Raw genomic sequence first — 27635 nt, forward strand, 5'->3', positions numbered from 1 at the left:
GCGGCTGTCTCTTACTTGCAAAACATTTGAAGGAGCACTTCTAGGATCTGCACTCAACCTCTGCCCTCCTCTTAAAGTTTACTAAATGGTACAAGACAGGCTAAAAATCAAAAGTAACAGATAAAAACGGTGGTATTTCCACATTATGAAGTATTTTGACTTTCGTGTCTTTTGTACCATATCTCTAGCTGATAATAATCCTAGGAAAACTCTCCTAAGGTGAAATTAAAACTGCCAACTATTCACCCCAATTTCTACATTTTATCTTTACTGATACTGATATTGGTAAGAGCTCACCCCATGTAGGCTCAAACTTTTAGTTTCAGGCACAACATGAAAACCACTTGGGAAAATCCTGAATTGAATAAGCTTTTGTGTCCTTGCTTTTATTCTTACCAGTAGTTATTTTACAGTTCCATTTAGTAGCGCAGCTTTCAGGGTAAAGTGGCAAAACACCACAGGGGTTGTGGTGATTTTGTGAAAGGCTTTTGGAAATTTTTTTTTTAGTGTCAATTGTTCACATGTTTTATTTATTTTTTGTTTTTTTTCATCATCATGGAGCAATTCCAACTAGAAGCAATGAGACATTTTTGACATTTTTAGAGACTGTTTTATCTGTTCCCTCCTCCATCTCAATGTTCTAGCTCACCAACTAATGGTTAATTCTGTTCATTTCTGTACTTTTATGCATTATTATTAAGACCATGGTCAATGAGCATTAGAAAGATTCATTCTTTAACAGTAAAAGCTGGTAGCTGGTTCTTAAGAGAGTCTTTGGTGGTTGATAATCTGACTGAAAATCTGCACATCCTGTATAAGTCAGTTTTTATTGCTATCTTTTGCTAAATTGGTCTCTGCTTCCATGCCAACATATACACATGCACAAGATTGCTTTGTCTCATGCTCTCCACATACACACAATCCCCCTCCTCCCCCCGCACACTCTTAAAGGAGCACTGTACCCTCATGTTAGTCGCTCTATCAGATCTTTTAGTTAACTGAATCAGGCTGACTCAAAACTATGGACAAGATGGCCAATCTGGCATAATTCAATACTCTTGACTCTTACTGTAACTCCCTCCCTTTGAATGAGAGTGCTGCCATCCTAAAACAGACCACTTCCATCAGAGCAGAAACCGTTAATCACAGGATGAAGCTTTGTATTAATTAGCATAGACCCTTCCTGTAATCCTCTGTTTCATTCCACTGGGTAGGATCATGATGTGCTGCGACACCAACCACTCAAGACATTACTGCTGATGACTCCAGACACAGCTAGTGCTTTTCAAAAGCACCCCAGCAGTGGCTCTGTGTTCTTACTTTCTAAAAATAAGCCCATAGTCTGTTTTAGACTGAGGAAGGGTCAAACTGTGAGGAGCCGAGTCTTGCAGGAAGTGAGAGATGGGAGCAGCAATAAGAATCAAGTTGGTTATTAAAAATAAATGGCCCTTGAAGACTCCTGGGTTTACAATGATTCACTTTATTAGGATGATTAGTGTCACCAAGCCAGAAGTCAGTCAATGGGGAATTTTAACCATGAAACAAGACATCTCGATCGATTTGAGACACTTATTGATCCCACATTGAGGCAATTCATGTCACAGCAGCAAAAAAGGGACGCAAAAAACAAAATATAATTTAAGATATGAGACTGAAAGCTATGCACAATGTAAAAAAAAGAGAGAAAACTGTGATATTACACCTTAATTGTAAATAGCTGAAAAACTATTTCAGCTATAGTATTGTATTGTACCAATTGTATTGGTGTTGTATTCACAACACCAATACAATTAGTGTATTCACACCACCAATACAATGATAGTTGCATAGATGAGAGGTTATGGAGGCAATAATGTTAAGAAGTAGTACAAAGCAACTTATTGATTTGTACTACTTCTGCATAACACCTACAACACCAGGTTGTTGTAGGTGTTATGCAGACATCAGTTGGTATGAATGAGCTGCAGTATCTTTCCTTCCTATGTGGGGTAATCTGCTTCTGAAGATGTTCCTTAAGACAAAAGAAAACGCATTGATTTGATAAAGTCTTCAAGTCATCAGAGGACCAAAGGTTTCATTACTACTACTAAATGCAAATTTTGCATTTGTGCAGTACAAGTAGATTAGAAAACAGAGCTCCTTTTGATGACAATCAAGCAGAACCAATCAAAGAGGATCTGTAGATGAAAACTTGACCAGATAGTGCTCCAGAAGATCAGTGGTCAGGATAAACTAGTCAGATTCTCCATTTAGTCTCCATCCCTGTTTAGGTTCTCTCATTTATATCTTCATATTAGGTTTTTCTCAATCTCCAAATTTTAAGGACTGTTTCTGAATTCACTTTCATTGCAATAGGAACCTTTTATCGTTTTAACCTCCCCACTGATAAATATTTTACTAATAAACTGAAAAGAGAGGATTTGCTAAGATAATCTACATAAAACATACACTCTTTATTCGCCGTTTGATTTTTCAATCACTTCTGATGACTTTGTAGACTGATTTGTAGATTCTTGAATTTAAAATACTGCTTGAGGCTGTTCATTTTTTCCTGGACATGTTGAGGGTCAGGAAAATTCCCAACAAACTCCAAACTTATAGGTTACTAAAAAAGCAAACAAACCCCCCCCCCCCAAAAAAAAAAAACTGAATCCTTCATGTTCTTCACTGAACAAGAGTGTGGAAATGCATTAGTGGACATTTTGAAGCAGTTCTACATTGATGCTACGTTGAGGGAGAGAAAACGTTAGGCTGCAACAACAGGGAATCTGATCCCATCTGTTCAGCTCCATTACAACATCATGGCAAGTTGATGTTCTTCTCTGACAGGAACACAGAGACGGGACGGTGTGTTTGTATCAGTGGTGTCCGGTTGGATGGGCATGTTTTAGATCTCCAGCGTGTTGACACAGGAATGTCTGCTCACTGGTGGGTTTGTTGCTGCCATTTGCCTTCTTATGGACACAAATTCAACAAAGTGAGATCAGGAAGAGTGTGTCTGTTCTAGTGTGTTTTCTGTTTTGGTTTGGTGCATTTAAAAAAAAAAAATGCATTCAGCCAGAGATCGGTCAGCCAATTGGCTGAGATCAGTGATTGGCAGGTTAATTAGTTAAAATTTTGTTCATTTTATTTATCAACTCTCACTACTTTAGCAACTTCTTGAGTTGCTGAAAACCTGATAGATGTTAGGAAGTTGCACATTGATTCAGAAGTAAGAATAATCTCACAAATGTATCACTTTATGTGGAATTCAACCTGTATGAAATTATATTCTCATGTATTTTAAGCAATTAAAATATTCTGAAAGGCAGGTCAGACCTCAGAAAACTGGAAATTAGTGTCGGTCAGGAAGAACCTGATTGGTGGCTCATGTTTTAATTGAATCTCAATCTATTAAGAAAAATGAAAAATGACTGAACTCATTATTTGCAAAACAAGTTGTCTCTTCTTGAAGCAGTTCACAGTACTTGTGGTGTCCTTTATAAAGGATGTGACTGGAACAGGTTCTAATGGCAGCGTTTTCATCCCAGTGAGATGTATCATCTCCAACTCATTCATATGACTGGTGCCGCCGCCCTTGAGCTGTTCGGCTGTTGATATGATGCTTGGTGGAAAATCTCTATTCCCCAGCCTAACGAGGAGAACCACACAAGTGTTTTCTTCCTCTAAAAGGCTTAAGAGTCCGAAGACTACAGGCTTCCCCAACTGGCACTGTGCTGAGGCACGTGGCCAGAATCACTCAATGGCGCTTGACTGCCATCTGCCAACACAGCCAGGTCTGTTGAGCAGCAATCAAATGGTTGAATTTGTAAGAAAGATTCTTTTCAAATAAAACATTTAAGAATATCCTTTCAGAAAGTGTTGGCCAAATTCACACTTAGTCTTGAGCATTTGTATCCGGTATCCTTTACTCCAAGTCAAATTAAATGCTAAATAAAAGGCATTAGTAGTTGTTTAGTAGTTTTATTTTTAATATAAATACATTTGTTTGGAGAACAAATATATTAGAGAATGAGATCCTGGAAGGAAGCCTGCCCCAAGCTGCTACTTGAGACGGAACCAGAGATTCACCTTCAGACAGTGGTACTCAACACACAAGCAGAACTGGAATGGAGTGGTTTAAATCATAGCATATGGTCCAGTCAAAGACCAGACCTAATTACAAATTAGCTGCAAGTCTTGACAACTGCTGTCTATACTATCTGACTGAGCTTCAGCTAATTTACAGAGAAGAAATGGGCAAAAGATTGTAGCTTTAATATACAAAGCTGGTAGAGGTACACGAGGTACTGTGTTACAGACGGCTGGATTTAAATAGTCTTGTCATGTTTTTAATTGGAAAATACTATCCTTTATCTTCAAAATTATGCCTTATGTCAGTTTGTCTGATAAAATCCCAATAGAATACTGTGAAATTTGTGGTAGTTAAAGTGGTAACAAGTTCAAGGACTGTGCATGTGTAGTTTCCCATAGGAATACCTGTAAAAGAACTTGAACCGGAACATTCTCCTCTCACTTAAAAACAAGTGCCCTTGAGCAAGTCGACTAACCCAAAGCTCCTCTGCAGAAATTGGAGGACCTCTGATCTAAATCAGGAAGCTTGTGTGTGGACGTGTCATGTTTTCCTTCACCTGTTTTTCCTCCCTCAGGATGTTGTAAAGATACTTAGCCTGTCCACTCGCATCACACAGCAAGCGTCTCATTACAAAACGCCTCTTCATATGACGTGACACAGAGGTGCACAGCAGAACATGCCGGTTGATGTTGGAGCCTCAGATGCTCTGTGATTAGTGTCACAGGAAAGGAATGCCACGGTGCGTCGAGGTAATCTCCGTGAAATCTCAATTAGGGGGCGTGGCCGGTGGGAGGCGGTTGGCATGTTACAGCTGTGCACAGCTGTCTCCATCAATCAAGCCTCTGTTTTAGTTGCTGAGAATCCTTTATCTGAATAGCTGCCTGAGGTTTTTAAGAGAGAGGTGATAATAGTTATAAAAGGCTGAAGATGATGCTGGAAGGAGAGGTAAGGATTAGCAGAACACAATTCAATACAGTACTGTGTTAATTCACAATTTATTTTGGATTAATTTAGGGTTTAAATTGAACCTCCTCCTAGTGTGATAGATCATATTTAAATTGGTTTCTTGCTCGGTTGTCTTTTAGGTGTTGATGCAGAACTGGTCCAACAACTGAATGTTGCAGAGCTCAGAGTTGGCCTAACAAAAAAGGTTACTCTTAAAATGATCAGCTACTTCACTGAATGGGGGGAAAAAGAGCCCACAGTTCAGAGAAAATGGGTTTAAAGATCTTTAGAAAGCCTCAAACTGTGGATCAGGATTATTGTATTTGATCTGGCTCCATGGATTTAACATTTACAGAAAGTAGGAACGTCTCCAAATTCTGTCCAGAATTGACAGGAATTGATTGTGTGTGTGAAACTTCACATTGCTTTTAACCACAGAACTTTGTACTAATGGTACTTAAGTTGTTTAAAAAATTTAGTGTAGATTGTGCTCTTTTCTTTTTTTTTTTTTAACGGTAGCACAGTTAACTGATCTCATCAGGCTATTGAGTTTCTCTTTTCCTGCCTGTTTTCTATTCAATAGCTCTTTGTTACAGTTGTTCTGGACGGCCTCATGGGAACGTTGCTGCATGTAAATGTTGGTTAATTCATGGTTTCATCTTTTCCTCTATTTTTCTGACTAAAGACTTTTATGGAAGAATTAATGCCATTCTCCACCTCTGACCATGAACACCAAAATCAAGGTTTATACATTTTTTATTTTATTTTTCTTTAGGACTATTATTTTAAAAGGACCTGTAAAAATCATCTTTCAATGCAATGAAGGACTTTATGAATTTCTAATTAGAATGGCTTTAGCTGATTGCATCCTCTTCCGAAAAGATGCAGCATTTGGATAATACACAAAATATTTAGTATTTTTGGTATATTTAGAAGTGACAGTTATTTTATAGTGAAGGGACATTTTTCAAAAATACTTAAGTTCTTTTAATTATAATTCTAAAGGCTCCTTTTTAATTTGATGTTTCTTCAACAAGTTAAATTCAGCAGACAGGGTATTTAATACAAAGTATTTATTGTGATTGAAGACTGAGCCGATTATAAAAGATCAGTAATAATCATTTGTTTTATTGTCTAGTTATTATAAGCAGGGATATATAGAACATTTGTTTCATTAGTGTTGCTTCCAAAAACCTGAGCTGCCCGAAAAGTTGGTGAGTTCGTATTAAGTCCAGAGAAAAAATGTTTCAAAGGTTAAGAGGTTGAACCTCAATGAGGTCAAACTGTTGGACCTTTAATGAACAAACTCCAGAACAGGAAGCTCTGCAGTGAGCTCTATATAATCCTGTTTGGCACAGCCGCTGCAGGACTCTTGGTAATCACAACAGCAATGACACTGAGCCAACAATGTCACCCTGACAGGCTGATGGAAGAACAGGAAAGTTTATTACCCCACTGATTATTATCAGATAACCTTTACAGTTGGCGATGTTGCTCATTTTCCAACCTCGGTTTGGTTTTTCAGCACTGAAGTAATGAGCTGGAGAAGGAAAAATTGTGAGGGTAGAAGAAAACCACATTTTCAGTCTTACCTTTGGGTTAATTTATACCCTTTTACATCCTGGGTGTCACCATCAGGTGTTGGCAAGCAGTTCTAATCCACCTCATTTACTTTTGGCACTCCTCTTCAGATCTCTGTTGGAGTCAGGGGGGGATGTGATTAATAGGAGAGATGGTTTGAAAGTCATCCTTCCCTCTCTGTTCTGCTCTGCGTCTATGAAGCTTGCTTTCTTTAACTCCAAGATCCTAGGGTGGTAGTTCAGGTACTAAAGATTGTTAGATGCTAATTAGCTGCTAAAACAATAGTTTGTCGATGCAATGGTTATGTATCACAACTGTCCGAAAGTTAAAAAGCAAAAATCCTTCCATCTGCACATCACCCAAAAACTGAGAATTGTCCAAAAATATAATGCCAAACGGCAAAACAATTATAAACCAAAGTCTTAAAAAAGAATGAATCAGAACAAATGTGGCAGAGCCACTCCAACATGCTTCCACCATGAGTGACGCAATTCTAGAGAACAAACGTTCCAAGATAAAATTAAAACAAAGCAGATTTTGTCCTACTGGGACTTTAACCAATACTAAGATCGAGCATTTGAAAACAAAACAAGTGTTGTGAAATGAATAATGGATATGTTTGGATAGTAGATGCTGTGCGTCTGTTTCTTCTCTAAAAGGCTCTGGAAAGACATTAGACTGATTTTGTCTCATACACCCCAAAACACAAGACCAACTTAAAATGAAATCTGTTGGATTCCACCAAAAAACTGAAATAAGGTCATCACTGGATCTTTCATCAAAGTTGTTAATTTGGCTGGATTGCATTGTAGTTATGCACTGCTTTTCAGCTTAATACACAAAACAAGTACCATCTACTGATTATTATTCTTTTAACTGCAACCAAATTAACATTACTTTTGAAGGTTCACTGAGTTTTACTATTAGTGTAAAACTCAGTGAGTTTAACTAACAGATTGCTCTCCTTAAACCTCAACTTAAAGAGAGTCGGCGCAAATCTAACAGAAAGTACACGTGTAATTGAATTTAAACTGAAGAATGCAATGCCTAATTTTCATTACTTCATTTCAGTTTATTCTCCCCCTTTCTTAAATTCTCTAGTGTCTTTACGGTTGGGTGAGCTCTGACTCAAACCTTTATCTGCTCCTCCTCTTCTTCACAGTTCACTAAATAGAAACTTAATGATTTCCAGTTGCTGTGTTCCCTTTCCTTCAGTAGCTCATGTCTTGTATGACTGAAAGCAGAAGGTGTGCATATGGCTGTCGAACCTGTTCTGAAACCTTAGCTCTCCAAACATGCGAGAGGTGGCTCATATAATTCAGTCATGCTGTCTGTTACTGTTAACAGATGTGTTTTTCTGATCTCTATTTAAGTGGAACTAGAGAATCCCTCAGAGGTGTTTAGCAGCGCTACGCTAGGATCTACGTTTTATGTTTTTCGTGGCATGATTCTTGGTGTCTCTTCCATGTTTGCTCGCTGATGGGTGTCTGAACGTCGTGGCTCTCCCTGCTGTAATTTCATGAAGTTCAAAAACACCCACAAACCATATGTGAAAACGAATCTCAGACCTCAGCTAGACAGCCTGTGAATCCAGGCTCTCTGGGAGCTCATTACTGGACTCTTTGGGCTGGAAAATGTCCGTCAGTAAGGATTCATTAAAAGCCAGCAGAAGCGTCTGGTTGTGCTATAATGAGAGGTCCTTCAATATTAGGTTCCCCCAAGGGTTCAGATTAGACAGGTGAAATAACACTGGAAATCTGGGTTACCAGTTAAGGTCATTAACTTTACATTGCTGATGTTTGCTGACTCGGTTACTGAGCATTTTGTGGCAAATTTCCTTGGGTCTGTTTGACTCCAGGCACAGAAATTCATTTAGGTCCATTTAGTTTCTTGCTGGTGAAACATTTTATTATAACATAACTGTTGCTGTCTCTTCTGGCCTCCTTTATCTGCTCCTATGTTCTTCTTTTAATTTAAAAACATTGTTCCAACAGTTTCTGTGGGTTTTTCCCCCTCCTCATTAGGGTGGATCATTCTGAATGGACTGTTTGATTGCAGCGCTGAGTCGACCCGCTTCAGTTAACCTGACAGGCAGTGCAGCTCTAATTTTATCTCCAGGATTTGTGTCTGATTTTTGTCTTCGAGATTAAATGTTTTGTGTGGCTTTTTTTCTTCGAATAAATTTTTCGATATCATTGTTTGCTTGTGTTCTTCAGCACCGTCTGTGATGTTTTGGGCCATTTGTTGTCTTCCTCAGGTCTCAACATGTTAAATGTTCAATCTCATGACGGGATAATTGGGAAAATTACTGGAGAAAACCTTTTCCCTCTGAAAGCAAAATGTCGTATCTTATTGTGGGTTTGAAATCATGACGCAGCATCGACCCTTTTTCCTGTGCACTCAGATTCTTTCCTTCTCTCCTGTTTTTCAGAGCCGTACGCCCCGCGTGACCCGACTCAGCCCAACTCAACCGGCTCTCGCAGACCAGGCCAGCAGGGTTTCTTTTGCCTCAGCTGAAAATCTGGAGACCATGTCCGAACCCGACATCCCCATCGGCTTCAACCGGATGAACCGGCTTCGCCAGAGTCTTCCACTGGCCCGCTCGTCTAGCCAGGCCAAACTGCGGGCACCAGGTCGGGCCAGTGTGCTTCTGTTAAATCGGCATCAGAAAGTTCCATATTTTTAGTCCTCATGTTAGGGCTTAGTCTCAATGAACTTGTTACATATTGAAGCTTGTAACGGGAAGTATGGCTTGTCTTCACACATTAAAGGAGAAGGCATATACTCAAGAAGATGAGAGCGGAGCTCGGTGTAGCTGCAGTGAAATGAACCACAATACTACTGGAATAAAGCACAGATGTTTGGTCATAATCCAAAGTGCAATGTTAAGAGACAATTAATTGCAGAACACAACACAAACCACTTAAACTCTGTTGTGTTGCAGTAAATGGACCTTCCAGTAATTCAGTCGTCCATTAAATTCCTTTGTATTCCAAATTATTCTACAGTCAAATGTGAGGCCATCTGTTTAACAGCGGATGCTTGGAAAGAACTGGGAAACGGGCTGAGAAGAGAAAACTAAACTGTGTATTTGAACATCCCCTGCTGTAGATAAATTGAAGACCCCTCTGATATTTCTGACTTAACTCTCTGTGGAATCCTTACAGCAAATTTAGGAGTCCCTGTGAGCAGACAGTCATCCAAAGGTTTCACGAAATATTTAACCAGATTTAAAAATGATTTTTCCAGTTAAGTCAACTGTAAGTGGCGATGAGTTTGGTAGTTATCACTAATTGGGCTTGAACTTTATAAATGTTCTTACTTTGAAGACTGGATCCTGCAAATCCTTCTTTAAGTTGGTCTTTGCTCACTTTATTCAGGCTGACAAGTTCCTCTTGGTATCAGCTAAAGTTGGTAAGATGTGACGCGTTTTAATGCCAACGATCCTGCAGCATAAGTTGCCTTGACCGATCAACAGCTTATCACACAAATTCCCCCCTGGGCTAAATGTGAATTATGGATTTTATTGACAGCTTAGTTCTGTTTTTTGAACACATACCAGTCTGTCTTCAAATGATCCTGTCAGGCCGTGTGTCGTATCTGATTAATGGCTTCGTCAAAAAGAAAATTCATCTCTAGAACAGCTCTCCTCCAGCATCTGAGGAGGAGGACGGTGCAGCATTTTGTTAGACCGAAACAGTTCAGTTATTGTGATTTTTTTTTTTTTTTTTTTTTGTTAGCATGTTTGTCAAGACCATTTTCTAAGCAGCTTCTGACTGTGACAGCTATGATGCTTTAACTGAATAATTCATTTCCAATGCTACAAACCAAATGTCAGTTTGTGGCAGAGCTTCTGAGGCCTAAGCTTGCTCTAAATCACACCAAAACAAACTCAACATATTTTATGTTGGGATTACTAAAATTAAAAAGATAAATTAGGTGATTTTTTTTTTCTCTGCCTCCTGGTTCTCCCTCATTGCTTCTCCTCCTCCTCCTCCATCTTTGCAGGAATCCTCTTCCTCCAGCTCGGGGAGGAAATTCGCAGGGTGCACCTGACCCATGAGCTGACCAGCCTGGACACCCTGAGGGCCCTCATTGTTCACATGTTCCCCCAGAGGCTCACCATGGCCATGCTCAGGTAGGCACGGATGACTCACAGATATGAACACCTTCAACCTCTGCAGCGCTACATTTACACTTCATTTAGTTCCATTTGTATAAATCAATCTCAGATCAGGAGGCTCACAAATACAAAAACAACGGTGAGTAAAATGAAAGTTTATCGGACTAAGCCTTTAAGCAAAGGTTTAAGCAAACCTTATGTTGCTTTTGAATAGGAGAATCAGATCTGTTCAGTAGTGATTGAAAGTTAGGTCAAACCTGAGTTTAAGTTGTACAAAATTTATGGAAAATTATTTTTTTTTAAAAATCATGTTTGAAAAATGGACCAAGGCTTTGGTCTCTTTCATCTTAACTTCATTATAAAAAAAAAAAGCTTGATAAATTGTAATAAGAAATTGCCACAGATGCTCATCTAACCTCTCTGGCTTTGTGAGCAAAAGGCATTCCCGCAGCATTATGCATGCACCAACGTGTCTTGCCATGATGTAAAATTTGTGTCTAGGTTGATTTGCTAATTTTCCAGAAACCATATTTGCATGTTGACCCAATAGTGCAAGAGGTGTGTGTGTGTGTGGGGGGGGGGGCTGGAAAAAACTTTTTAGTTTTCAACTGTGTATGCTTTTTTTTTTTATCATAAAATTCTAATAAATCAAGGACTAGTGGTCACCTTGTGATATTAAAGGAGTCATTATACTTTGCAAACCGCATTGCATGAGTGTTGCAGCCTATGGTCAGGAAGGAGAACTGAAGTTTGTGGGGTTGATGACATGCTTAGTGATAAAGTCGAGGCAGGATGCACAGCAACATGTTTATTCATCTCTTTTTGAAAACCATTTTAAGTTAAAGACCAGCATCCCATCCGTCTCTTTCTTATCTACTGCCATGTTTGGAGTGACAGCTTAAAATCACAGTTGGTGTAAACCAGTGGTCCCCAAACTTTTTCCTGTGAGGGCCACATAACTTTTCCCTTCTCTGGTGGGGGACTGGAAATTGTTGAGGGGGGGGGTTCTCGATTGATTTTTACCCAGAAAGCACATGGGCAAAACCCATGAGTGAAACGGTCACTGGGACTGACTAGTATATATTCCATTGAGGGAATGTAACTTTAACATATTAATTTCTCATATATTAACATAAAGGCTCGTTTTGAAGTATAAGCTGCTACTTGCAGGCATCGCTTCGAAGAATTCAACCTGGAATGCGGCGTTCATAACAGACACGTGTGTTCATCTGCTCTACCGCTAGCAAACAACCGTACTGATAACATAAAAGTCAAGCAGTTCCCTAAAAGTCCAACAGATGGCAGCAATGCGCCATGCAAAACAAAACACCCACAATTTACAGGACACACTTCCTGCTAAAGAGCCCCCTGGTGGTTGAAGAAAAATCCACTTATAAACCGGAAAATACAACAAATGAAAAAAAAAAAATCTGAATGTTCTCTGGTATTGTTCAGGGGGCCGGACCAAATGTGGAGGCGGGCCGGATCTGGCCCGCGGGCCGTAGCTTGGGGACCCCTGGTGTAAACTGACAAAATGATGAACAAAGGCTTGATGCCATCCTTCTCCAAACAATGTGGTCAAAACAACATTTCCATCAAGATGTTAATTATAGATCGTCTGTGTAATCTGATGACATTTAACCATTGCAGACTTAGCATTACATTTCTGATGCTAGGAGGCAGTTCTCAGTTAATTGTTTCATTACAGGCGCCTCAAGCAGGTAAAGATCTTTCATTTATCTGTGAGTGAATCTTCATCACTGTGCATTAGCGACTAACTGGGGCTCAAATTGTCTTTCCAGGCATTGTTTACCATTGATTTTCATTTTTTTTTTCATGATTATTGATCTGCAGGTCCCCCAGCACAGCTCTACTAATCAAGGATGAGACCCGTAACGTCTTTTATGAGCTGGAGGACCCGCGGGATGTCCAGGACCGCTGCGTAATTAAAATCTACTGCAAAGAGCCCATCTACGGCACTTACCCTGGACACCACAATCCCCACATCGCCAACGGAGACTTGAGAGTAAGTGTTCAGTCGACCAAATTATTAAAATATTGACGATTTTACGCCAACATTGTAATCGACATGAATATTTCTCAGCTAACAGAATATTGTGGCGGCATAGAACCATCCAGATTGAGTAACAATTAGCACTAAAAGTCAGAATTCCCCCTACTCAAAAGCTCCCTTATCCCCCGCTGCGTCACTGTTTACAAACACTGCTTGGTGTTACGTAACGTCTCAGAGCTGAATTGGTTTGCCTCCATTGTGAATCACGTGACCTTTTTCCTGGACCAGTTCCAGGCTGTCACATCTTCGGCGCTGACTCGGCTGGACGCCAGCACACTACAGCAGAAAACACTGTTTCACAATGACACACGAGCTGACCAGCTTATCTTACCTCACGAATCAAAATGTTTGTATTCCTGCACCTGAAATGTGCTTGAATTAAATGCGATATACCTATTCTGGAGAGAAGGGGAAGGCGGGCAGTGAATGACCAAGGACCGCAAATGCATTCGGGACTGTAGCCTCACCATACACTGAGCCATGTAGAGCCTTCAGTAATATATACTTCCATTTTTTTTATTTTCAGTATTACTCAAAATGCTGGTTGTATGAAGTGCAGCAAGAGCCGCTAGGCGACTCGGTCCCTTCTCCATCCTCCCCATTCACTCTTAAACAGGGGCCACTAGAGCTGAGAAAATCTTAAGGTATACACGCAGCAAATAATAGCCTGGTTATCATAATAACTGGTCTTTAAAATCCTGCCTTACATGTATTGCTTACAAATGACACAGTGGGGGGAAAAAAAATAGGTAAGAATTCTAGCTCTTACAAACTTGTTCATCTTTACAACATCCTGCTATCCTCATTAAATCATTATGTGTATTAAAACAACTTGTCCACACACTCGGTCTGATTGCATTGCTTCCTCTGTAAAGAGGACATCAGGGTCAAAATTGTAGACTTGAGAGACAGACTATACCAGTTTGTGTATCCATTCAGCCAACCAGCTATCCATCTACTTTTCATTCAATTATCCTTCTATTTTTCTGTCCAGCTGTTGGTTTACTTGCATATCTAATTTTTAGTTCTCTGCAAACCTACACTTTAATTGCTGTCTTATGAATGACCCACAAAAAAAAAAAAAAGTTGGCTTTAAACTCATTCATCTTTTATGTGTTTAAATAAAACTGGGACAACTTGAGCCATTACCAGCAATTAAAGAAGTATTTAATATTTGCTGTTCTTACAGGAAGAAATCAGTTCTAAACAGATGAATGACATTGCAGAGAGGCAGACATATGCTGTGCTCACTCAGTGTAAAGTGAATCTGCATGTTAAACAGCTGAAGTGAATTAAGAGCTGAAGGCAAAGAGTGTTTGCTGAGTCCTATGCAGCCGAACAGCTCCGAGGCTTGTTGTTTACATGCCTGTGTGTCTGATTGCGTTTCTGCCTGCCGCTGAGGTGCAGCTGCCCGCTAATGTTCTGGAGGTCAGCTGTTCCCACGGGATCCGCCGCCGCCTTCAGCTCTACTCTGAAATCTTCAGAGCGTTTTACATCCTTATCGAACAGGCAGCTTTGCCTCGAGTTTTATGTGTGTAAAGTACATTGGCTGCTGCTCCTGTTGTCAAGGTGAGGACTGAGAAGTTTGTGTGTGTGTGTGTGTGGGGTTTATTGAACTCCTGACGGTACAGCTCAGATTATTCCCTGATTGCAGAGCACAAAAGCATGACCAAGACTGCTGAGGCCAATCCAGGCCCTGTGCCTGGAGGGCAGGAGATGGTTGGGAAGAAGATTGATTGGTAGATTTTTCTTCACAGAGAGATCGGCCAGCTTTAAAACGGCTCCACAGGACAAACTTTTGGGACTGCAGACTACATGCGGGTAATAATATGTCGGTATGTCCTCAGCATAGTTAAAGAGAGTAGCTGTTGCTAAGATACAAGATAAAATATGATGTCAGCTGTGAGACTATCCTCAGGGTGTTGTTGCAGGAGTCCTCTGGGTTATGTGGAAATATTGGCGTTTCAATTTGCATCGTCTCCTGGAGACGGCTTTGTGCGTCATGAGCAATTACAGTGTTGTCTTCTTTTGTGTTTTCTTGCCTCATCCATTACTTTTGTCTACTAAGCCTGTGCTGATTTCAGAGCTGCTCATCTTTCATTGCCTTCCTCTCTGAAATTTAAGACTGATGCCAAAAGATGTCCTTTGTATTCTCGGTCAATAAACTATCAGTTGGAAGAGGCAGTTTGGTGTTCCCTGATGATCAGAAAGTAGCAGCCATGAAAGTTACGGTGAACTCAGACTTGCTGTAAACTGTGATGGTGGTATTATGAGCAGTTTTCATTCATTTTAATGAACAAAATTGTATGATGTTTCACAATTGCTTGGAAAATAATAGAGTACTGATCTTGAAACAATTTTCCTTTCACCTACTGTTGCAGATCATAACACACCGAGCTGTATTTCTGTCCAGTTTATGAGGAGACTTCCTAATTATCAGTATCTTTGTTTAAATTTTTTTCCTCAGAGGGAAATGGTGCATGCGCCCCAGGACTCTCCATCAAACCGTCGCCTCGGTAACCCCGCCATGTCCTCCCAGCATTCGTCATCCTCTGCTTCACCTCCTCAAGGCTCGCCGTCCCGTGCCCGTCTGCTCTATAGCTCCGGGAGGCCTTCGTCCTACGCGGGGCCGCCCCACCACACCCACTCCCTGCCTCACCCGCACTCCCAGTCCCACCACTCCTCCCCCCTCCAGCAGCCCCAGCTCCACCAGCCCCACCACACCCAGCCGGCCTTCTGTACCTCCTCCAGCGCCATCCTGGAGCGCAGGGATGTGAAGCCTGATGATGAGGTGGGCGGTTCCAGGAGCATGGTGCTGCTGCGAGGAGATGGAGGTGGGATCTACGCAGACCCGTACGCGTTGGGCCCAGACACGAGTCGGCTGAGCCTTGCGGGAGGTCCTCACTCTCCTCTGCCTGCCCGAGCCGACCCCTACGCCTCCTTATACCGCCGCGGGGGAGGACCAGGTCCAGGATCAGTTCGGTCGCTCACCTCTTACTCTGCTGCAGCGTTACAGGGAGAGCTAATGGAAAGCGGCGTTCTCTACAGGACCGGGGGGCCACTGTACAACGACGCCTACACTGCTTCCATGCTGGCAATGGGTCTGAGGGTTCCACCACCCTCTTCTCCTCAGAAGATACCTGATATGAGGGATTCCTACGGGGGGACTATGTCCACTCGCGGTTCTCCAGGGAGGCAGAGTTTAAGAAGGGACTCCGTCACCTCCTCTGTGTTTGGCGACAGCCCCAAAGTCCGGGGCCAAGGTCCAGGGTTGGGTCTGACAGCAGAGCAGCTCTGCCTGATTGGTGGAGGCGACGGAGGAGGCAGCACTGGAGGCTTTGGGTCACCGCTGATGGGGAATGAGACTGAGACCAGGTAGGATGGCGCATACGGAGCCAGTTCAGATTCATGTCATATGCAGAGGAAAAGGTAGACTGCATTCATTGCTTTCTCTAACAATACGTGATATGTGTTACTTCAGTCACTGATCCTTACACTGGGGACTAATATTTTTCTGCTCGTTTCAGAAAACGAGCAGATGTATCAACTAAATATTAGTTGATACATTTATTATCAACTAATATTTAGTTGATACTTAATGCAAACAGTATCAACTGTTTGCATTTAGTTTCTGTGCGTTTGGCGGTAACGTTGCGGAAATGTCTAGCCACTGTGTGGTAGGAAGGATTAATATTCATCTTAGGTCAGCTCCTCTTAAGGAGAAATCGCTGCATAACAGCTGCTCTAATCTGCTTGATGGTCATTTTATTGAAAGGATTCAACACCTGTCTGATTTGATTCCGGTGTTTGATGTTTCAGAAGTTTCTCTTTTAAATTTTGAATCCAGCTTGTCATCAGTACTTGGAGTAATCCCACTGAGTAAGTTAGATTTTGTCTCTGCTGTAAGTATGTGAAAACAAAAACTTGATGGAACGCACATTTCGATGAAAACATGGCTAATGTTACTTGGCCAGATAAAGCTGTCGGAGAAATTTGGAAAATGCCAACTGTACCCTTCATGACTATTTTTACATGGTATAAATAATTGATTTATCTGATTTTTTTTTTTTTTTAATTAATGTACTTCTGGTTAGTTGCTTACATATTTACTTGGCACGCGGCACATTTTTTATTTCCTGCCTCCTCTTGTCAATCGTACAAATCTGTGTTTTGGTTTTGTAGGTAGGACATTTAAAGATGTCTACAGACAGATCAGATGTTGAACCACTTGGAATACATGAGCATGAACATCACTGTAAAATTCATTGCACTGGTATTTAAACTTTGATTTGACAAGTCTAATGCGAAAATGACCTTTTTACTATATTTTGCTGATATGGATCTGGTCTGCTTAACTTATTAATATACAACATTTATTAGTTGCACTTTGCTAGTGCCAAGTTGGACCTCCTGTTGCCTTCAGAACTGCCTTAAGTCTTCATCACTTAGAAATGAACAAAGCATTGCTCTTCACACCACTCCTGCTCATGTTCAGCGTGAAACCATTCTGAGATTGCTGTGCATCAAAATTTCCAGTAGACCAGCAAATTTTGATATTCTTGTATATGCTCATCCTGCACCAAGGCACTTTGTATTGTCTTGTTGCTGAAAATGTGCTATATAAATAAAATTACCTTACCAACAGGTATTTATTTTTTAACAAATTTCTAAAAATATGAGTATTCTCACAGTTAAGACTTGGGCTCAACTGACAGTAATTGTTTAACATGAAAAAAAGACAAACTTTTTTTTTTTTTTTACAGAACTCAAATAAAACAAAACAAAAACCCATCCATTAATTCCTTAGCTGCTTGTGTATGGTCAAGACAGATTACTATTCAGATGCCAAACATAGATTAGTGTCCTGTAATGCATGTCAGTGAATCTGTGATGAATTTAATGCATCGGTATCACCTTGGTAGATAATCTCGTTGCAGCGAGTGCTCTTTATAAAATATGCATGAAATGTCTGTTAGTTACAATATCTTCTGGATTTGTGGTCTGAATCCAGGGAGCGAATGGAGGCGATGGAGAAGCAGATAGCGAGCCTGACGGGGCTGCTGCAGAGAGTACTGACCAGAGCGCCTGAAGCTGAAAGTCCGTAAGTAAAACATGCTTTTGCAAAAAAAAAAAAAAAGTAAGCGTGTGTGTTTACATTAACCTTTGACAGGAATAAATCTGTACTTAACATGTGATGGAACATGTAACGGATCCTTATCGGCTTTGTTTTGCCAGAACTGTTTTTTTTTATTTTTTTTTTTTATCAAAAAAGCATGAAACAAGATGAAGCTTTTCCACCATTCAAAAAAAAGAAGGCTGTTTACATGATTTGTTGATGATACTTGGACTTTTCTGTCTTGCAGGGAGAAGCTCGAGTCGGCCAGTGACTGTTCAGGAAATGACCGTAAGTAATCCCTGCTTCCACCTAGTCAAACCTCCAGTGCCCATCGCTGCTACCTCCTGCTGGCCACATAAATTAGCTTTTCTTTCTTTCAGAACAGCCGCCGTTTCATTTTTATCTGCTTATGTCACATGTGATTGTTTTTAATGGCTGTCTTCTTTATTTTTGTCTTATTATTATTGTATTGCTGGCTTTCGCTCTTGCTGCTTTGTAACTGCTGCTCATTTTGTTTTAGCTGGACAAACTAAAAAAAAGAAAGGTAGCTACAGTTTGTGTTCCTGAAGTGTCTGAAACGTGTTCCCCTGTCTGCCCGACCCCTGAGTCCCTCATTATTATCCTTTTCTTGGAGATCCATTCGCTTCCAAATGGTCTACATACTTTCCATGTGTTGTCTTAAAAAGACCTGCCTCTCTGACAACTGTTGTCTTTCAAATTTTCCTTGTTTTTTTGTGTGTGTGTTTAAGGTAGAGTTCATGGAGTTGCATTAAATTGACTCACAGAGTTTTGTGAGCTTCTGCCTTTTTTTTGTTGTTGTTTTGAGTGTTTGGTAAATATTACAATATCCACTGATTTTTATGGTTAATTTGTTGCAGTGTAGTTACAATTGCATCTCAATAAATTCTTCCATCTGTCCATTTACCTGTCTCTTTACTTCCATTCCTCGCCAGTCTATTAATTCACCCATCCATCTTGTAATTTTAATCCAACCATCTTCTAATTTTTATTTATTCTATCCATTCTGTAGCTTTTATCTACCGGTTCTGTCCATCAGTCTATCTGTAAATATTCCTGTCTCTCCCATCGGATTCATTTCTCAGTTTGTTCATCCATCCATTTTGTAATTGCAACTTTTCTGTTCATCTACACTTCAATCCATCTATCAGCCTGGTTATAATCATCCATCCATTCTAGACTGATGGTCAATAAGAAAAATGATCTTGGCTCAGGCTGTAATCTGTGGACTCTTTGTTTCTACTTAATCTAAAATATTTCAGTTCTGCATCTTTATCTGGAGCACTGAGGCCTCAGACAGAAATTTGATGTTTCTCTCCTTGTGCGTCATGATTTGTCAGACGTCACAGTGGCTTCAGCTCTTCTTTGTGTAGCTTTTATCATAGAAAGTTTGGTCAGTTAGACAATGTCACCTTGCCTGCAGAGACTTTGTGACTGAAGTGTTTAAAATATTAATTTGATTTCAGACCTTGCTTCATTTTTTTTTTTTAGGTTTAAGTTAATTAAAGTCAGCTTAAATGCAACTCTGTTCTGACTTCCTTTCCATGTTCCTGTTCTGCATGATTCATGTAACCCAACACACCAATTACTGTGGGAGCTTAGCTGTCATTGTCATTTCAGAGGATTATCAGATTTGGAAGCTCTCATGCATTTCGGTTGTCTCTGGACGTTGTTATAACGAGACACTTGAAAATGTTCTTCATTATTGACCTATTTGTCCCTGAAGCCCTCCCATGTTTATTGTTCTGCGTCCCCTCCTGACCTTCAGCACTGATGGATGTTGTCCTGTTTAAATATTTCTAGCAGCAGTGTTCTGCTTCCAGTAGATTAACCTAGCATGATTTTAACATTTAATCTTTATTTAAAAAAATAAATAAATTCTTTGGGACTATTTCTATCAGCTCTGAATTTTCCCTCAAATGAGCCAAAGCAATAAAGGAGCGTTCGCTAAACTTGCATTTTTGTTTGCGTTGATCAGCTCTGACACCATCTGCTCCCCTGGCTCTGATGCCACCTCCATGTTCGGGGGCCAACCAGCCCGTAGCCGTGTCCCGTATGCAGATGCAGCTCCACCTCCAAGGCCTGCAGCAGAACACCAATGCCCTGCGCAAGCAGCTGTCGCAGCTGCGCAACATGCAGGTGTGGTTGTGGACTGAAAACAGCTGCTCAGTGTTGGGACTCCTTTTTGTTGCCAGTTCTTAAGTACTGTAACACAGTTACAAAACTTCATTGAGTCAATATTAAGTAAATAAATGAATGTGGAAACATTCAATGATGATTAAATAATAATAATAATAATAATAATAATAATAATAAAAGTTTCATTTTCTTTGAATGAGCGAAACAAAATTACAAAAACATTTAAAATTAAAATGTGAATGTATGGGGGGGAAAAATCATAATTACATAAGACTGTTAAATTTATTGTTGGGTTACTTTTAAAATTCCTTGTAAAATTGAGCAGCTTAAAATTAAAACTATAGTTCTAAGTCAGGTTTGCACTAGCATAAGATGCCTTTAAAAAAATACATATATATATATATATATATATATATATATATATATATATATATATATATATATATATATATATATATATATATATATATATATGTAAAGGAAAAGTACGACACTGTCCACTAACAAATCAGAATTTAAAGCACCTAATGTAATGGAATGGGTAGAGCTCGTCTCAGGAGTTACTACTGCTATAAATATTTATACTTTTAAGATCTGACATTTTTTCCTAATTTGTAGTCTTTTTTTTATTATTACTTAAAATACTCAATTTCTAAAAAAAAAAATAAAACTAAGTAAAAAGACATGTTTTTTTTCAGCTGGAGAACCAGGACTCAGTTCTGTCTCTACTGCGTCAGACTGAGTCTGAGCTGAGCCTCATGATGCTGGACGCCATGCGACCCCAGGAGGACCCGCTCCAAAGACAGCGGCTCCTAGTGGAAGAGGAACGGCTGAAGTACTTGAACCAGGAGGAGCTGCTCATCCAGCAACTGCAGTGAGTTCAGAGCACAAATGACAGTTTGATCAGAATAAAAAATGCAAATAAAGAAATGGAAAGCGTTATGTTTATTAAGTCCATATGTCTGATTTGAAATTGTTTTTATTGGTTTGATTTAATATTCTAATTTTAAATGACATGTTTTCATTAGCTGTAAATGGAAAATTATAATTAACAGAAATAAGTTTTCAAGTATACATCGGAGTGTAAATGTTTATCATGAGTTTCACTCGGTGACAAAACTTCCTGAAATGACACCCCACAACACTTGTAGTTATTTTGGCAGCAAATGGGGATTCTACAAAATATTTACTAAAAAAGGGGTTTCACTTTTTTTTTCTTTGGGATTTGTGAGGGGTTTAAATGGAGTCACATGTGGAAGTTTTATTTCCAGAATTCCTTAAATGAAATGTTGAAGAAAATAGTTTTATTTTTAGATGCTGACGAAACATGTTAACATTCAGATCTGAACATTTATGACTTTTATTTCATTCTGTTGTACAGGGTTTAGTTTAATTAGTTCCAGGCATGTTTGTTTTCTCCTTTTTTTTTTTGCATGTCTCAATGATTATGAAGCCCCTGGAGAGTCAACGGTGGCTGTAGGTTCTAATTAGTTCCTTTTCTGTGTTAACCCAGATGTATACAGTAATTGCTGAACACATAGCAACTGGTCTGTAAAAGAATAATTTTTTTTGGTCCGTTTAGAAAATCATGTTGAATGTTGTGGAGGTCTCGTCTTAAACACTGAGCCACATTTATTCCTGAGGGTATTTGTTTTTGTTTTTTCACAGCGACCTGGAGAAATCTGTTGAGGAGCTGCAGAGGAACTCGTCTGTCAACCACGGCCTGGTGACGGAGCAAGAGGTGGAGCAGAAGAGCAAAGAGCTGAGGATGTTGGGAGAAACTCTCGCTGAACTCAAAAGTAGGTGCAGCTTTGCAAATCGGTTGCTTTCTAAACCCAGTGGATGTTCAGGATCCAGCTGAGGTTGATAAGAGAGTATCATGATCTTGAGTGAAAAGAAGTGCTGTAGTCTATTGCAGCGTCTAACAGTTTGTTTTTTTTAATGAACCTGTATTAACCTCCATTTATCTCCCCATCAAATCTAGTCCTACTGAAGAAAAGTATTCCCTTATCATGCCTGATTTTTGGTGTTCAGTGTTAATTTCTACCATATACAGTGTTTCGAATACAGGCAAAATCATTCAGTTTTATCTAATTTGACCAAAGCACCGTCTTCCACAGTTTTGCCCCGTCTCCTGCTTGATTTATGGGAAGTAGGACTTCTTATAGCTTTCCGCCACCTTTCATAAATGGCAGAATATTGTAACTCTGCCAACAGATTCTCTCATCTGAGCTGTGAATTTCTGCCACTCCTTCAAAACCTGATGGTTATACACCATTTTGTGCATTACCATGTCTATCACACATCTCAATTAAATAAGTTGAAGTTGGTGTTTTAATGTAAAAAAAAAAAAGTTCAAGTACTTTTGAAAGGTACTTTAAACTGGTGAGACTAATCCTATGGAATAACATAGTCTTGTAAATATTCAAAATGAAATATGAAATGGTATGTTGGTTTTAGTTGGAGGTTGTGGTTCAGGTGTGAGCAATTCAACATTAATATTTATGGCTCTTCCTACCATTTAATTGCTGTTCATGAAGTTTCAGCTTTGGCCTCTTGCCTTGCTGCCCTGACCTGTGTACTACTCTCTGTTCACTGACTATTAATGAGTTATTTTGAAGCTCAGTGGGGTTCATTATAGCAGAGTGTTATATCTGAACACTTGTTGTTACCATGTCCAACAGATCCTACAAATGTGAGGAAGAAATTACCCTGAAAAAAAGAGCGAAATCCAAATATTTAAGAGTTGTCTGTTTGGGATGACTGTCTGAAATTAGCTTTGCCAAAGTTGGTGGATAAAGTGAAGGTGAGCTCTGTTCATTACTATAAGATAGATATTCACAAAGCTCTGGTACCTGAACAGCTAAGGTATCCCATTTCAGCTATCCATCTGCTGAGATTTGCTGGACTTTAATAAATACTCCAGAGTTCTTTCTTTCTCATCAAATCCTCGGTTACCGCAAGTCCATTCCCATTTCTTTGAGTCTTGTTTATTTACAACTAAGCAAACTTCTCAGACAGAACTTGTCGCTGGGTGAGAGGATTGTTTGAATTTCATTCCCTGCCCCGTTAGCTTTTTGACTTGATCTTGAATTAGCTGAAGATGATGAATGGATGGATGTTGTTGGGTTTCAAAGTAAATAACTTCCACAGAGACAACCATGGGATTAATCTGTTTTTATAAAGTTGGAGATGCAAAGCTGAGATGGTGCTGACTGTATTGTATGTTTTACTGAATACGATGCATACATTGAAAAAGTAATGTGTGATTGGATTGTTACAAATGTGAAAACAATCCAATTGCTGACATTAATGATGGCCAAGTCGATGTTAATCATCTCTGAGATTTTGGCTATTGATTTTGATACCCTGGTTTTATTTTTTTGAGCTTAAAAGCACCTATCCTAATCCAATTACTGATTTATACAAAAAACAAACAAAAAAAATGTTAATCGGTGAGACCTCGTGTTATTTAAATTTCTAATTAAAGTGGGCCAAGAATACAAGCCTGCTCTACCCTTTTCTAATAACATGACAAACGGGTTTCTCTCTTCATTTATCTCCTCCCCTTCTCTTCCTCAGACCAGTTCCCCAGCCTGCAGAGTAAGATGCGAGTGGTACTGAGGGTGGAGGTGGAGGCTGTTAAGTTCCTAAAAGAGGAGCCTCAACGCCTGGAAGCTCTACTGAAACGCTGCAACACCATGACTGATGCTCTCAGCACACTTCGCAGGTATTCACATCAAATGCTCCACTTTTTTTTTTATCAGATGGTTTCTTACTTTGATGTTAAACCAGTTTGGCTCTTGCAACACATTTCCGAATATGGAGCTTTTGTGCGTTTAATTTGAAAGCAACCAAAAAAAAGAGAAGTGGAACCATATCAAAATTATGCCCATACACAAAAGTAGAGTATGGAAACCTTACTGTTTCCATAGTAGTTAAAGGAAAAGTAGTCTGCCATGTGCAGATGAAAACATAGATTATATCAGTGGTTCCCAAACTTTTTCTCCTGGGCCCCCCCAGTGGTTTCCAAACTACTCCTGGGCCCCTGTTCTATCAGATAGCCATACGCTGTCAGGCTGGCCTACATGCAGTTAGTACGCATGCCCGCGCATTAAGAAGTCCGACCGTCAGTGGAGTTGTCAGTTCAGCATACGCAACAAGTTATGACGAAAATAAGTCATTAAATTGTCTTTAATATCACATAATATGATAACTAGATAAATATATATGCGTTGTCGTGGTTTCAAAGTGTATGTAAAGCAGGTCTGGCTGCCGCTGCAGTCAACTACAACACACACCCGTGTAAAACTCATTAATCTACTTAACTGCTAAGTCAGGATGTCATACAGCTGTTCATAACAAAGTGTATGATGATCTACATCATGATTCTATGTTGCTGATTAAATAAAATCATATGGTAATGACTGCTTATACATGTCAGAGTTAAGTGTAGGACTATCTGACAATGTAGGCTGATCTGACAGAACACCCCCACTATGGATTACAAATAGTAGCTGTCTAGTTGAACGGCGTGTGTGAGCGAGGTGGGGGGGTGGGGGGGTAGGTATGAGGGGCCGTTTAGGACAAAATCTACATTTTGTCTCTCACACACTACCAAAAACTGACGCACACTCAAAAAAAAAAAACCTCACGCACACTCAAAAAAAAAACTCACGCACACTCAAAAAATACTCAAATTGCGTATACACACTACTAAAATGTCACACACGCACACAAACGTTAACTATCTCGCACACATACACTACTAACAGCTCACACATTGACATTCACACAAACGTTAACTTTCGCGCACATATACACTACTAGCAGCTCGCACATTCACACAAACGTTTCTCTCACATACACGAGACTAAAGTTGAACACACACACACAGTACTAAGACTCGTTTTATGTATGTGTGAGAGCGAGACTTTTTTTGAATGTGTGAGAATTGTCACGGAAGAGGCGGGGCATAATTTTTTGATCAAACTGCGCATGCGTAGATCCTAAACTAAGTTTCGATTGTTGACTCACTGTATGTTCTATTACTTAGTATATTTGTGCTTTTAAATATATATAGAACTTTTAACTTTCTTGTAGCTTAAATGTGCTATAGAAATAAATAAATCTGATTGATTAAAAATAGCAAAATTGCTGTAGTACAATCTGTCCACTGGGTGCCAGCATTACAGGAATTAAGAGGTCTTGTGAGAAATTCTGTTCCCCCGTGAAAATCTGTTCCCCCTGTGACGGGAGCGCGCATTGCAGCCAGAGACGCGGATCCGGTGAATCTGACCATTTTCGCGGCGCTTCTGATCAATTTCTCGGTAAAAACTACTTGTATGATCATGTCAGTGTTGTAACTTTCAGTTATCAAAATAAGCAGCTATCAAAATAAAAATACATACATAAATAAACGAGGTCTGGTGTGGAGGTCTTTTTTCGCTGTTTTGTGTTATTTTAAACGTGAAGAGAATCGATCTTTTTTCAGCTTTTGTCTCGTAAGTCTGACAAATAAGTCAGTCAACAAACACAGGTTCCCAACACGTAGTGTGCATTTATAATTTTTCATTTCTGATAAAGGAGGAGAGAAATTAATTTACCTGCAAGATCTTTTACTTTGTTTTCAAAATATTTGCACTTCATTGTGTGATTGAAACTATCTTTCCAGAGCTACCTTATGTTAAGGACAAATGTCAAACATAGTAGTCAAACATACACAATGAATGTGCGAGCTGCTAGTACAGTATGTGTGCGCGAAAGTTAACGTTTGTGTCAATGTGCGAGCTGTTGGTGTATGTGTGCGAGAAAGTTAACGTTTGTATGCGTGTGACATTTTAGTGGTGTGTATACGCAATTTGATTATTTTTTGTGTGCGTGAGTTTTTTTTTTTTTTTTGAGTGTGTGTGATTATTTTTTGTCCGAGTATGCGTGAGTTTTTGGTAGTGTGTGAGAGACAAAACGTAGATTTTGTCCTAAACGGCCCCTCATAGGTAGGTGTGGATTTAGAGACTCTCTGTTATACTCAGTAATATTAGTACTCCAGACGCATAAAGAGGGTGGGGGGGTTAAATTAACTTTTTTGTGGGCAAAATGAATCATAGCTGAAGATAAACAACATTAGCCAGCTAATAATCTTTTAGCTAAATTTACCTGCATCCAACAGCATTACTCAACAGTCTGTTAGTTTGGGGAAAAAACTGTGAAAAGTTATTTGCGTTTTGCTGGCTCTCTCTCTCTCTACAGTTATAGATGTGTATATATATATATATATATAGAGAGTAATATTTTACATTAATCTATATATATAAATATATATACATGCATGTATCCAGACAATACATGGAACAAATAAAATCCCAAAACAATTACTGAAGTAAAGAAAAACTCGCAATACAAATGAAAAGCACCAGCAACACAAACCAAAAAATGACACTAACAAAAGATGTTCCCATATGAATTTTAAAAAAGATGGAATTGCTGCCTTCACAAGATCTTTGCAGCAAACTTTCCCAGCCGGAGAAGTTTGTTTCTTTGGAAGAATGGGGAACTCTTTCCCTTGGACAGTGGTCTCTTTGTGGGTCCAGTCTTCTAGAGACGCCTTCGTTAAAGAAGAACTTGATTTTTTGGACCCAACTGTCTCCTTCTCACTGGGAAGATTGGCACAACTATTTCTCCATATTGTTCCGCAAGAAAATGAAGAGATAATGTATAGAAAAAATAAAAAACACAAATAATCACTAAAGTAAAGAGAAGCAAGCATTAAAAATAAACAGCAAAAGAAAGACAAACCAAAAAACAACAATAACAAAAGTTCCTTTAACGTTTTGAGAAAACGCGTGATTTCCATCTTCTTTGTGAGATATTTGCAGCAAACTTCCCCAGCCGGAGAAGTTTGCTCTTTGGGAAGATTGGCAAAATTGTTTCCTCGAACGGCGCTCTCTTCTTGGCTCTCTTCTTGGCTACAAACTACCCCAGCCGGGGAAGTTTGCTGCTCAGTGGAAGAAGGCTCCTGAAGAACCTCCCCAGCCGGGGAAGTTTGCTGCTCAGTTGAAGAAGGCTCCTGAAGAACCTCCCCAGCCGGGGAAGGTTGAAAAAGAAAAGCATCAAAAGCATCATACTCTGAGAACCAAGCTTCCCCGGCCGGGGAAGCTTGGTTCTCAGTTGAGGCAGGCTCCTGAAGAACCTCCCCAGCCGGGGAAGGTTCGAAAAGAAAGGCATCAAAAACATCGTACTCGGACTCGGTGGCCTCTTCCTTAGAGCTACCTGTGTCTGAATTTTTACCTGGAAATACTTTATCGCAAACCTTCTTCATCCCTGTCGTAACTAAATAGCCAATGGCAAAACTCAGGTGAAAAAACATGCTAACTAATGGTTGTCCGTACTAAAAATCTTTGCAAGAGTGTTGGTGTCGAAGAGCTGATTCTATATGAACTGATGTTTTGAAATACAAGCATTCATAACCTCAGAAGTTCTTTAATCTTTTTACCACATCACAGATGAGGTCATAGCTACAATGAGGTCACTGTAATTCTGTAGTTCTTCCTTCTGCTCATTGCTA

General features: G+C 39.7%; 1 protein-coding gene across 4 annotated transcripts in view; it reads left to right on the forward strand.

Annotated features, from left to right (window-relative positions):
• srcin1b (SRC kinase signaling inhibitor 1b) overlaps window positions 1-27635 on the forward strand; it is a 106080-nt gene that overhangs the window by 62096 nt on the left and 16349 nt on the right. For all 4 annotated transcript variants that reach the window (XM_088000856.1, XM_088000860.1, XM_088000859.1 and 1 more), the window contains 10 exons: window positions 9033-9234; window positions 10610-10739; window positions 12579-12750; window positions 15266-16173; window positions 17810-17899; window positions 18162-18202; window positions 19911-20071; window positions 20770-20945; window positions 21740-21870; window positions 23654-23801. In XM_088000856.1, the coding sequence (XP_087856982.1) occupies window positions 9033-9234; window positions 10610-10739; window positions 12579-12750; window positions 15266-16173; window positions 17810-17899; window positions 18162-18202; window positions 19911-20071; window positions 20770-20945; window positions 21740-21870; window positions 23654-23801 (2159 nt within the window). The remainder of the gene's footprint in view (window positions 1-9032; window positions 9235-10609; window positions 10740-12578; window positions 12751-15265; window positions 16174-17809; window positions 17900-18161; window positions 18203-19910; window positions 20072-20769; window positions 20946-21739; window positions 21871-23653; window positions 23802-27635) is intronic.

The sequence above is a fragment of the Poecilia mexicana genome, unplaced genomic scaffold, assembly GCF_051168715.1.
Source record: "Poecilia mexicana isolate PSO_F unplaced genomic scaffold, ASM5116871v1 scaffold_19, whole genome shotgun sequence".
NCBI lineage: Eukaryota > Metazoa > Chordata > Actinopteri > Cyprinodontiformes > Poeciliidae > Poecilia > Poecilia mexicana.